Source organism: Magnolia sinica, chromosome 5 (assembly GCF_029962835.1).
Source record: "Magnolia sinica isolate HGM2019 chromosome 5, MsV1, whole genome shotgun sequence".
Taxonomy (NCBI): domain Eukaryota; kingdom Viridiplantae; phylum Streptophyta; class Magnoliopsida; order Magnoliales; family Magnoliaceae; genus Magnolia; species Magnolia sinica.
Window position 1 is genome coordinate 12528576 of NC_080577.1, and position 13043 is coordinate 12541618.

Consider the following 13043-nt stretch of genomic DNA (forward strand, 5'->3'; position numbering starts at 1 on the left):
ACAAAATTGTGTCATAGTACTACCCAAAATATAAAAGAAGAGTATATCTATCAATGGGGGTGGTTGTAAATATCAATTCCCATGAAAGATATGTTAAGCACAAAATGATGGGAGAGAACTTAACTGCAATATGCTTGAATACTAATGATCATGTTATTTTAGTTATGTAATTGGTCCAAGTACTTGTGCATCCTTGGTTTTAAGACTCGGCAACTCAGGCCGACTTGTTAGATCTTGAGCTGAGTCATGACTCAGCTGAGTTGGGCTGAGTCACCCCCTATTTTCAATTTTGACTATTTTCATTTCCAAGTCCGAGTAGACTTGAATGATTTACACGGGGCTTGTCTGAGCCTTAAAACCTTGTGTGTATCTGAGACCCCATCCCTCTAGGTGCCTGAGTTGAGAGTCCCAATTGCGGTAATTTATCAATTCAAACCATTGCTTTTGTTTTAACTTCTTTTCCATGTAAATGGAAATCAAAACAACGACCTCAATGTTGCTATCGTTATGTCCTAACATCACCCCTATAGCACAATCCTCAATCTGGGTTAGCTATTTTATCCACTTGATTCAAGTCATAAACCAAAGCTAGGTCTGACTCAAGCAAGTGGGGTCCAATCGCCAAGTTCCAACTTGACATACACTGTTAGGGGTTTTGTCATTTCTAAAATACGTAAAAAGGTAGGTGCATAGAGTAAACTTTAAAGGGTCCACCCAAACTTTGGTGTAAGAGTGATGTATGCTTCATGTGTCATTATATGAATTGCAAGACAGCTTAGTTTACCCAGTCAAGAAGATAAACAAAATCATCCTTTGGCATGTAATTCGTGTTGTTCGTCCCACTGACAATCTCCAGCAAAACAACTCCGAAGCTGTAAACATCTGCTTTGTCGGTCAAGTAGCCCCTCATTGCATATTCAGGAGCCATATATCCTCTGAAAAAACAATATACTTTTCACCACATGAGTTGCATCGCTTAAATATTCTGTTGACTGTAACAAATCCAACACTTTGCATTACTGCAAACACCGCTAACAATTCCATGTATGATTGAGAAAGCTTATCATCATGAGGAGTAATGAAACTACAATGCAGCAGCAACTCTTATGCATTATTCAGTATTTCTCGTCTTATATATGTCTGTTTAACAATTTTAATCCTATCCATTGCTTTACAATCCTAAGGATATTTTAAAACAAAAACGCATGCAAATGGAAAGAGAGGATGAGTGAGATTAAGAGTATTTCCATGATTCTGTAAATGTATGCATGTAATTTCTAGACGTTTGTGTACACAGTGAGGGATGCTTACGAGAAAATACCAAATAGTTTCACGATGTATCTAAGTAGGTTCTGTTGGAAAACCACAGAAACTTGGAAATTTTAAGTAGGAAATTAATAATGGCACCCCAACTGATATTCATTCTATCTTTTCTAAAAATGGCAAGAAAATGGTACAATTTGTATCATTGTATTTCCAAATCGCAGAAAGGGGTGGGTGTATTTATCAGTCAGACTGGGTTTAAACTCTAAACAGTCACTCAAAATAACAGTATTTCAATGGCTCCAAAATTTACGGCTGCCCCATAATGATAAATAGAAAATGATTAGTTGAATCAGATGAGTACAAATTGAACATGACAGAAAATAATAGAATTGGGAAAGAAGATGAAATCACTCACATGGTTCCAGCTATTCGAGTGCTGATGTGTGTGTTTTCCTGTTCATCGAGCTTAGCTAAACCAAAGTCAGATATCTTGGCATTAAGATCCTTATCAAGCAGAACATTGGTTGCCTTTATATCTCGATGAACAATCTTCAGCCTTGATTCTTCGTGTAGATGGAACAAACCCCTCGCTATCCCCAATGAAATCTTATGCCTTGTTGGCCAGTCCAGATTCAATTTATGTTCCTCACGACCTACACATGATTCCATTCCAGTCATCATCTGTGATATATAAATCATTGTTCAAAACAAACAAAGATGAAGAATGACATGGTTGTTCAGTGTACTCATCCTTGAATAAGTCTAGTATAATGGATGGCAAGAATGCACTTACCAAACAGTGCACGCGCAAGGCTATTGTTTTCCATGTATTCATATATTACAAGCAGCTGGTTTCCTTCCACGCAACATCCAAAAAGTTTTACAAGATTTGGGTGTTGTAGAGCAGATATCATGCCTATCTCGTTTATGAACTCGCGGTTCCCTTGCTTGGACCTAGAAGAGAGTTGCTTTACAGCTACTCTGGAACCATCTGAGAGTGTACCCTACAATTGTGATAGGTGAATTTTGCCATCAGAATTCCATAGAGGACTAAGGATATGAAATTTGAGATACAAATAAGACATATCAGCTTGCAGGTGACACATCAGCTTGAAAAAAAAAAAAATCCAGATCTTGATTTCAAAACCATAAATTTACCTTGTAAACTGGCCCAAACCCACCTTCACCTATTTTATTTGCAGGATCGAAGTTATTGGTTGCAGCTTTAATTTGTTTTAAGCTGAAGTAACCTGTCTGTAATTCTAGGCCTTTGAGTTCTGCCCAATGACAGAAAATCAGTGAGTTTGAAGATCTCTAAAATGGCAACTCTTCATTATTTTGAAAATTTTATACGCCGGAAAACCAAAATGCCCGTAATGACCTATTAGTCTGTTTGATGAATACACATGCACGTGTGTGTGTGTGCGCGTGTGTGTGAGGGGGGGGGGGGGGGTGTTGGTTGAGCTCTGTGGGCCCCAACATGATGTGTGAGGGACATCCACCCCATCAGTTAGATGCACCCTTCCATGGTGGACCATGGGCCTAAAAATCTTGCCAATCCATGACTTAGGTGAGCCACACCATATACCAAAACACAAGTTTGCCACATGGAATATAGGAACATTGACAGGTAAGAGCATGGAGTTAGTAGATAAGTGAAAAGAAGGAGAATTAATGTATTTTGTGGGTAAGAGACCAAATGCAAAAGGGCCAAAACTAGAGAAACTGATGGATACAAGCTTTGGTATATAAGAAAGGACAATAATAGAAATACGGTAGGGATAGATAAAGATTTAAATGGTAAAGTTGTAGATGTTAAGAGAGTAAGTGAGGGAATTTTATTAATAAAACTTGTGTTATGAGATGGGATAATCAATGTTATTAGTGCATGTGCATTGCAGGTAGTGTTAAAAGATAGCATCAAGAGAAAATTCTAGGAGGATATGGATGGACTAACGTAAGAAATTCTAAATGAAGAGAAGATATTTAAGGAAACTTAAATGGTCGTGCAAGAAGATAAAAGCAGACGATATGGGAGGTATGTGGAGGATATGGTTTTGATAGAAGAAATGAGATGGGGGAAGCTATCCTTGATTTTGATGTGGCATACAAGCTAGCTCTAGCAAACACATACTTTAAAAAGACCATTGAACATTAGTTAATTTTCAAAAGTTGATCATATACAAGCTAAATAGATTCTTTCCACTTAGGAAGATGGAACGATCAATATGTAAGGACTGCAAGGTGATGCATGGAGAAAGTTTGGTAGCGCAATATAGGTTAATAGTTATGGATGTTTACATTAAGAGATGAAAGAAAGGGAATGAAAGGAAATAAAATTAATAGGTGGAATGAAAATTAAGAGATGGAAGAAAGGGAATGAAATTAATAAAACTAACTGGTAGAAATTAAAAGGAGAGAACAATGTTATTTAGAAATAATTGATGAAAGACAGAAATTGAAATGTTGAGGAAGAAATAAATGTTATGTGGAATGAGATGGTTGAGTTCTTTAGGAAAGTGGCAAAAGATGTTTTAAGAGTATCTAGAGGGAACGCCAGTTATATAAGGAAACTTGGTCGTGGAATGATGATGGAGAAAAAGCAATTAACGAGAAAAGTTCATGTTTCAAAGCCTGGCAAGGGACTAGAAACAATGAAAATATTGAACAATATAAAAATGCCAAAATGATTGCTAAGAAAGTAGTGTGTGAGGCTAAACTTAAGGCTTATAATGATCTTTACAATAAATTGGGGAGAAAAGGTGAGAAAGATGTCTTCAAACTTGCAAAAATGAGAGAAAAAGAGAGAGGAAGTGTAAGTACCTAGGTCCTAGATCATCTTAGATGTGTTAAAAGCGACGATCAGAAGTACTAGCCAAGGACAATGAGATCAATGCAAGGTGAAGCTGTTTTTAGAACTTGTTAAATGACAATCCATCCGAGACTGTAGAGATAAAAGAAACCATAAACTCAAAGGACGTCGGAGCCCACAATTAAGATTGGGATATCTGAAGTGAATGAATCTTTGAGAAAGATGAAAACAAGAAAGGCCCTTGGACAAAATGGTATAGTAATAAAGGTTTGGAAGTGTATGGGAGATATTGGATTATTTTGGTTGACAAAGTTGTTCAACAAGATTGTTAGATTAGAGAAAATGGCAAGTGAATGGAGGGAAAGTATCATGTTACATATTGATAACAACAAAGGAGACATTCAAAGTTGAACTACTTATCATGGGATTAAACTTATGAGCCATACTATGAAACTTTAGAAAGAGTGATCGAGCTTGAGCAAACCCTAAGGCATGAGATGAATGTATCAAACAATTGGTTTGGTTTCATGCAAAGGAGGTCTACGACTAAAGCTATTTTCCTAATTAGACAATTGATGGAGAAATATAGAGAGAGGAGGAAGGATCTCCACATGGTCCTTATTGACATAGAGAAAGCTTGCATTATGGTCCCTAGGAGTTAATCTGGTGGGTTTTGCAAGAGGTGAGTTTTGAGAGGATATATTGACATGATTGGGGATATGTATGATGGAGAGTAATAAATGTGAGGGCCACTAGTGGAGATACAAGTGAGTTCCCAATTATTGTAGGCTAACACCAAAGGTCGGCATTGAGCCCGTACCTTTTCGCATTGGTTATGGATGAGTTAACGAGGCGTTTGCGGGAAGAGATCCCATGGTGTATGTTGTTTGCAGATGACATAGTTTTGATTGACTAGACAAGTGAGGGCATAAACACAAAGCTAGATTTATGGAGAGGAGCTTTAGAATATAAAGGATTTAAAATTGGTCACACTAAAACAGAGCATATGTGGAGCAATTTTAGCAACAATAGCAGTTGGAACAAGGAATTAGTAAAGATTGATGACCAAGAAGTTTCCCCAAATGACCACTTTTGATATCTTGGCTCGATAATTCAAGAGGGTAGACAGGGATTGAGAAAGATGTTGCTCTAGAATTCAAGTGAGGTGGAAGAAATGGAGATGTGTCTTTGCAATTTTATGTGAGGAATTTGTATAGGATGGCTACAAGACCAGCTATATTTTATGGGACAGAATGTTGGGCAATTAAGGAATTTACATGTCCATAGGATGAGTGTAGCTGAAATGAGGATGTTGAGATGGATAAGTGGCAAGACAAAGAAGGATAGAATTAAAAATGAATGCATTCAAGGGAATTTAGGAGTACAACCAACAGGTAACAAGATGAGGGGAAGTAAACTAAGATGGTACAACCAACAGGTAACAAGATGAGGGGAAGTAAACTAAGATGGTTGGGTCATGTCCATCAGAGACCGCGAACTGTGCTAGTTAGGAGTGAGTTGGTACCTGGTACAAGTTCAAGGCTCTATAAGGGCAAGGGAAGGCCTAAAAGGATGTCAGTGGAGGTTCTAAGAAAAGACTTGATGACCTATAGTCCAACTGAAGTTAAGGCCCTTGATAGAGCGGATTGGTGAAAAATGATTCATGTATTTGAACCTGATTACTTGGCATAAGACTTAGATGATGATAAAAGCACAAGTTAATTCATAAACTTACCTTCATCTACAAGGTCTTTTCGTCCCAAGCAACCTTTCATCCAAAGAATGAGCAATATCAACGCAACTGTTATGCAGGAAGCAGCTGCAATACCAACAATAGCTCCCACATATAGCCCACTGTCTCCAGTATCTGGCTTGAAGTCTATGTAGGGAAAAATATCAGACATCAGAATAAAGTAGCTTAGAAAGTATGTGGAACACTAATGTGCAGGTGGCTACACAGTTCCATGCAGTTCCCTGACAGTATATGTGGCAAATAATGATGGTAGCTGGGAGTGCTGTTCTACTGGGCCGCCATGTGGATGGGCCATGTACCAAAAATCCAGGGGATTGGACTATCACAACCAACTGATAAGTTTCTGGCAAGAGGAATGGTTAGAGCAGTAGTGATGATCAGAGTTCTTTGATCACGGCAATTGGGTTATAGCCCATCTACACTGTGGCCCACCAGATCAATAGTCCCGGATAGGTAGACCATTTAGAATATCTTACTCGGTGTCACTGTAATAGCTGATATGAGCGGTCCATATACACCTCTATCTGGAATGGCAGTTGTCCCTTTACCAGCCCAGTATAAGTGGATCTCCAACGTGTGATCAGTCACATTCGTAGTGAAGGGCTTAATAACTTCCCGACCAGGTCCACCAGCTACTTCTTGGATGTTGAAATCCTTCAAAACTCTTCGACCCTGCAGAAGTCAAAGCAATGCCAAAAGAATCGGATCATGATCATCATCTAAGCCTTATACCAACCAATTGGGGTTGGCTACAGGAATCATATTCCGCCATTTTGTACAAATACAGAAGATCAGTATGGAGGCTCAACAAAATTAGTGCGGAAAAGTAAAACCTACGCAACACGCAAATGCATGCATACACAGATGAACACATGCATCAAACTACTACAAAGGCTTAAGGTTCTGAGTACCACATGTAGATACAAACTGTGATACAGCCTAAGGAAGGATGTGGTGTTGAATAGACTATTGATAGATCTTAACTGGTTTTTAGTTAGGGGAATGCTAATATGACAATCACTTCATGAAGTCCCATGAATGCATGTGGAAACATCTCTATTGTACAGGCGGCAATTGTATATGCCCATTCAGTGATCACTGTTCACTGTTCTAGCCATGTGTATGGGCATGTCCCAAAAGGCAATGCCATCAGACTTTGCTAGCCATCTGACCTGATGAGTGGCCTGACAGAGGATGATTAACTAAAAAAATGAGTAACAAGTCCACATTCCATGGACAAACTTTACAACAATCAGATTGTCAGAGTTGTATAGTCACTACCATTTATTTGATGTAGCCCATCACATGGTAGCCAACCAGATTAATGGTCCCGATCATAGATGTTTTCCATGCATACAACAGGAACACTCAAATAGGCTTTGACACACAAATAATAATAGAATTTCCCTTCTAATAGCAATCAGAGGAGCCCGATATAAATAGATACAAAAGATATCAGTTCAACCCAGGGAGGGCTTGCATCAAGCTCCGCAGCCAAGTGTGCAGATTCCTTCTTCCACCGACATACATGGAAAACATACCCCCACGGACAAACTATCTATGCGATAGAGTACCCACCTGGATCGATACGTCAAATATACGCCTTCCATTGCTGATATAGGTTTGGTCATCTGTATATATTATTTCAGCAAAGTGAAGTTTCACCGAGTAATTGCCATTCTGCAAACAGAGTCCATAGTATTTAAGGGAGAGAGGGGCAAGGCGAGCAGTCATGTACAAGTCCGGAGTAGTTATCTTCAACACAGATGTATTTGTTGCTATGAAGTGTGCCTTGTCATTGTCCATGTAGTCCCCTGTGCTACTATAAGCCCATCTGTCAGTAGAAGAGAATGTCGAGGGTCCCATTTCTGATAAGTCACCGTCATATTCTTGCTTCCCAATAGTCATTGCCCTGCCGCCGCAATTTATGAATAAGGAATAATCTGCAAATATTGTAGCACCATTATGTGAACATTATTCATACAAATGATTTTTAAAGACCAATTGGTGGTTCCATGGGCTAAAAATATATAATATTGGAGTTCCCACATGAGAAATGTGAAATATGCCATTGTGGCACGTGTGTGCATTGCAGGCCATTCATCAGGTGTGTGTATCTGTCATGGCAGGTGGTCCTTTTTTATCACTGGGTGGGCCACACATGTATGGAAAATGGGCAATCAAAAAGAATTGACAGATGGTCTATGTACAAAGTGCATGTCTGGCCCAACTGATGACCATATCAGCCTGATTTTCAGACCATGGCACATAACAGTGGTGCCCAACTGTTGAATTGTATGGATCACGTGACATGTGCTATATTGTTGCGTACGAGGAGAGTAGGATTCTATATTTCTATTCATATCCTAATCTGCCAAATAGCCATAGCAGAGCTCTTCCCACATAGTTAAGTCACAGAATATAGTACTTACATTGTGCTTTTTTTGAGCAGGGGAGGTTCTGTCTAAAGCATGAAGCAATACTACAAAAACACAAAAAAACAAACAAAAAAAAAAAGTAGGATGAATTCATCTACAAATTGGTTTAAAACCAAAACAAGCAAAGTTGGAGGCAGTTCTAGGCAGCTTAAATGCAGATCAGATGTAGAGTTGGGAGAGGATCTTACGAGCTGTTTTCAGTAGATGAATAACTGGAGACCAAATTCCTGCAAGTGATAGGAGATGAAAGTCCATAAAAGAAAAGTAAATACAAAGAATTTATTAAGGATGAAAATCTACAGGAAACAAAACATGGAAAACGAGTATACTTACACATTCCCCTGCTGACAATGGGATGGTGGAGGCGGACCTGTAAAATGATTATTGGATATATCCCTGCAAGGTAGATTGACAATTCAACACAAGGCATTTCTCTATGTAAGAAAAAGAATTCAGCAGCCTTACAAATCAATAAAAGATACAGAAAGATGTTAGAGCAAATAATATGCAGATGGAAGCTTTTCATGATCAATACGTACAAGCGTGCCGTGCTTCTCAATATCCACTCGGGTATATCTCCAGTCAGCTTATTGTTAGTAAGGTACCTATATCAGACAATAATATCATATCATGTTATTGGAAAGATATCCAAAGCAAGAACATGAAACAAAGGAATGAGACCCAAATTGAAACAAATCATCTATTATAAGTGTCTAGTAAGACCATAAAAATAAAAAGTATATAGAAATATGAGTTTGCTCACATAAAATTAATTGAAGATGACAAATCAAAGTTTTCGGGAAATTTTCCGGTCAAGTTGTTAAAGCTTAGGTCTCTGCAAGAGAAACCAACACAAGAACAAAAATTAGATCCAATCATCCCCATAAAAATCAGAATGTTTCGAAATTGGATTTTTTTCACCTAATAATACATGGTCATCATTGATGAGAGATGAAATTCCCCATGCATCTGTAAAAGGCCCAGTGGAAGTAACTTACAGGGCTTTTAGATTCTTCATGTTGTTGGCAATAAAATTCGGGATTTCACCAGAAATCAAGCAATTTCTTAGTATCCTGATGCATCAGCCAAGCAACGTACTTCATAAAATGAATGAAACAAGAGACCATTGACATTGTTAAACCTAGGATACTAGTATATTCATTCAACTCACAGTATCTTCATGTCTCTCATATTCTCCAATGGCGGGAAGCCCACACTCAATCCCTTCAAGTCAGTTATCCTCCTGTAAATTGAAATGTGTCAGACCCAATAACTTATAATTTGTATCATAATGCTGCCATAGTTCATTAGGGATCTTATGAAATGCCACTGAACTAGTTTGTAGTTATACATTTCAAAATGAATGCGGAAAGTCTTCTCACAGTTGTGTTAAATTTTTCAAGAGAGCGATGTTAGGAGGAAAGGGTCCCTCCATAGACGTCCCTTGCATATCTCTGCAATGGGTTAAAATCGCAGTTCATGTAAATGAGTTTGTATAGAAGTTGTTTTTCTGTCACATAGAAAGTAAATGTTAGTCCTTACAATCTTTGGATTTGTGTCCAGTTCCCAATGAAATCAGGAATCTTCCCGTAGATAGGATTCCCATCTATTGTACTGAAAATAGGAATCAGAGGTTAGGCCTCTAACACTTGTAAAATAAAAGACAATCCCAATAAGCAGAATCGACATACAAAATAGTCAACTTTGTCAGCTTGCGAAATGTGTCGGGAAGTGGTCCTGTGAAGTTATTTGCAGAAGCGAGGCTGCTCAGATAAACATGAATCTGGGTCAGATTTCAGCATAAAGTAAATGGTACCTGATACAATCAGTGCCTGCATATACAACAAACATTTTAAGTTTCAACCAAATAGTGATTATTAGTAGGATCAAACAATCTGCAAGGAGGTGTGGGAACTACTCAAGTATGGATGTAACCCTAGCAGCTGGTGGGCCCCACAATCACATGGTGATGAATAGTGCATGTGCCAAATCCTCGATAAAGAGCACATGCAATGAATTTTTGCTTGTATATGCTGTCATGTAATCATTTTATATTATCGATATCATCTCCCATTTGAATCAGCAACTTCATACCAATCAGCAACTCGGGGAAAAAAAATACATGGGTGTGTTTGGATGCTCAGTTGAACTGAATTGCAATCCATTCATTTCATCATTGAGGAGTTGAGGAAATGGCCACAATAGGGGTGGCACTACTTCTATTCATCATCAATGTTCCGAATCCAACTTGAAATGATAGTGATTGCAATGTGGGGGAATGTCATTACCAAAGGATTCTAGCTAGCTCCACTCTGTTCCAATAGGGTGCATTTGGTTGCACTAAATATCATGGAATTTCATAATATTTCATGATCAATCAGTCTAATTTGCTGCAAAATTTCATGATATTTCTTGAGATTTCGTGCAAACAAACACAACCTTACTACCTTATTGAATTGAGTTGTTTTCAATTCAATTAAATTGCAAGTGAAAATGCATCCTATGTAAAAAGAACAAAAATTTGTTTCCTGAGTTCCTGAATGCTCCATGGTGCTAATTATGAACTGAATCTCACAGCCAATTAAATCCAGCAACACTGATTGCAGCATGGGGACCCACATTCCAGTGATCAAGACCATCCATCTGGGTGTGTTCCACCATGGATGGATAATGCTGAGAAAAAGAAAAATCCCCACATGGACGATCCAAACCTTCCAATTGTGGGCCAGCCAATGGATTGTTAAAAATCTAACATCACTACCGATAGACTGGTGGGATTTTAGATGCAGGAGAGTTCTTCGGTCCATCACTCATTGACAGTCTGTCGCACCAGATGACCAATCTGGATCCTCAAAAGAGGGAGACTTACAATCTCTGTAAGTTGCTCAAGTTGCCAAGCTCTGGAGGAAGAGGTCCTTCAAGTTGATTATCTTCTAATACCCTGCCATAATCCCATTTTCACATTTCTTAATTACAATTAAAATGCCATTGATCTGCCCAACTATCTATTACTGTTAATTAACCTTCAAGTCTAACCAGTTGGACCATAATTTTTACAGTCCTCGCCGTAAAAAACTTCCAACCTTTCATGCGTGTGTGACATCCAACCTGTCCAATAGATTGGCACAATCATTAAGATTACCATACGCAAAAGTCATCCACATCCACTCATTTAGTGGATCACACTTGTATTTTTTTTATTTATCAATGGCTAAGAAGGGATGGATTTTGCACGAACGTGATAGGTTGGAAGTTATTTGTTAGGTGGACCTCAAATTACGGTCCAACCGGCTGGACTTTGAAACCTTCTCGTAAAGTAACGGTAGTTCAATTTCATACAATGAAGTGAGGGTGCCGATTCTTCCGAACTCTTTCGGGACCGTTCCGGTGAGGCGGTTTCCCAAAATGGACCTGCAAATCACAAATTGCAAATCACAAATTCCGGTTATGCCCCTCTACTATTTAAGGCATACGATGGCAGTTTTTGTAAAAAGGAGGGTAGTGAAGGGCTTTTACACGTGAGTGAGGGGGAGAGAAGCCCATCTGGCTGGTATCTTTCCGCTCAGGAGGTTAAAAGTGAGATCGCTGTCACCAGACACATGACAAAAAGAGCAGAAGATGAATTTATTTACAGGCCGAGACAGACGGACCTTCGTTTTTCAGCGGTTGGAAAGAATCGGAAAAGGAATGCTAGGTGCACCTGCTTCTTACACGCGGCAAAACTTGACTAAGTATATGTGATCCAAGCCGTTCATCAGACCTTTTCACTTTATAGATGTCTCATACCAGAAAGCGAGTGTGAAACGATCATCAGGTGGGGTACACGAGAACAAGAAAAATATGCGGTTGAGAGAAATGAACTAATAGTCCGAACTCAAAAGTACATATGTGGGCCATCTGCTTGTTGGATCGGCCTTAAGAAAATGAAAAAAATAAATATAGGCAGTAGTATGAACCTGATGAAAGGCTTGGATCTATTGCACGTGTTACTTTGCTACGTGTGAGAGGCTGGAAGGCACTTCCTATTACTGAAAAAATAATTTGCTGGAGAAATGGTAAAAGAGCCAGGCCATTACTTAGGTGGGCCAAGATGGATGTGCCCGGCCCAAAATCAGGACCGTCAACTCATCAGGTGTTAATAGAAGAATAGAGAGGTCCACCTGATGAGTGACCAACCTCTTTTTTGGCTAGGACGTATCTACGCTGAGCCCCAGATCATGAATGGCCCAGATTTCACACCACAAAACCCCACTTGAATATGGACTGTTGGATAGCATTTAATCACTCACATTTGTTCCAAGTATGGAAGATCTGCGAATTCTTCAGGCAGCAGTCCAGTCAGGTTCTGACCCTTGAGCTCTCTTTGGATTAATTCCAAAAGAAAATTGATAAAAGATAGAATTATTATAATTTATGACGGGATTCGTATGGAATATGCAAGAAGCAAAGCAAGGATTAAAAAAGGATTAGAAAAATGCCTTACATGACTTTAATATGACATACGGTCGAGCTGTTGTACGAACAGTCGCACGTGACATTGCTCCTGAAGTGCTCGTTCACGATGTTGGCCCACCCTCCGGTCCCACTGCATGGATTTTCTTTGAAATCCCAACCGCTCATCTTTAATTTATTCGCTATTAGCTTAAGCGTCTCCACTAATCCACAGAGATAACTTGTTATATATATCCGTTGATTACCTTTCATTAATAATATAAATAGATGAAGTATCAAAACATTACTTCTGCACTTCCATTAGGTCGTGGGACCCAACAAT

General features: G+C 38.9%; 1 protein-coding gene across 4 annotated transcripts in view; it reads right to left on the reverse strand.

Moving 5' to 3' along the window:
* The window catches only part of LOC131245465 (probable LRR receptor-like serine/threonine-protein kinase At1g53440), a 56092-nt gene that overhangs the window by 783 nt on the left and 42266 nt on the right, over positions 1-13043 (reverse strand). For 3 of the 4 annotated variants that reach the window (XM_058244950.1, XM_058244949.1, XM_058244952.1), the window contains exons 2-23: positions 12753-12924; positions 12559-12630; positions 11786-11854; positions 11609-11680; positions 11139-11210; positions 9961-10032; positions 9812-9883; positions 9652-9723; positions 9441-9512; positions 9268-9342; positions 9033-9104; positions 8809-8874; positions 8603-8665; positions 8458-8496; positions 8264-8313; positions 7410-7774; positions 6308-6503; positions 5814-5957; positions 2425-2543; positions 2060-2270; positions 1682-1919; positions 785-935 (exon numbers count right to left, since the gene is read on the reverse strand). In XM_058244950.1, the coding sequence (XP_058100933.1) occupies positions 785-935; positions 1682-1919; positions 2060-2270; positions 2425-2543; positions 5814-5957; positions 6308-6503; positions 7410-7774; positions 8264-8313; positions 8458-8496; positions 8603-8665; positions 8809-8874; positions 9033-9104; positions 9268-9342; positions 9441-9512; positions 9652-9723; positions 9812-9883; positions 9961-10032; positions 11139-11210; positions 11609-11680; positions 11786-11854; positions 12559-12630; positions 12753-12924 (2534 nt within the window). Of the gene's footprint in view, positions 1-784; positions 936-1681; positions 1920-2059; positions 2271-2424; positions 2544-5813; positions 5958-6307; positions 6504-7409; positions 7775-8263; positions 8314-8457; positions 8497-8602; positions 8666-8808; positions 8875-9032; positions 9105-9267; positions 9343-9440; positions 9513-9651; positions 9724-9811; positions 9884-9960; positions 10033-11030; positions 11099-11138; positions 11211-11608; positions 11681-11785; positions 11855-12558; positions 12631-12752; positions 12925-13043 lie in introns of those variants that run through there. The other variant, XM_058244953.1, reaches the window with a different exon arrangement.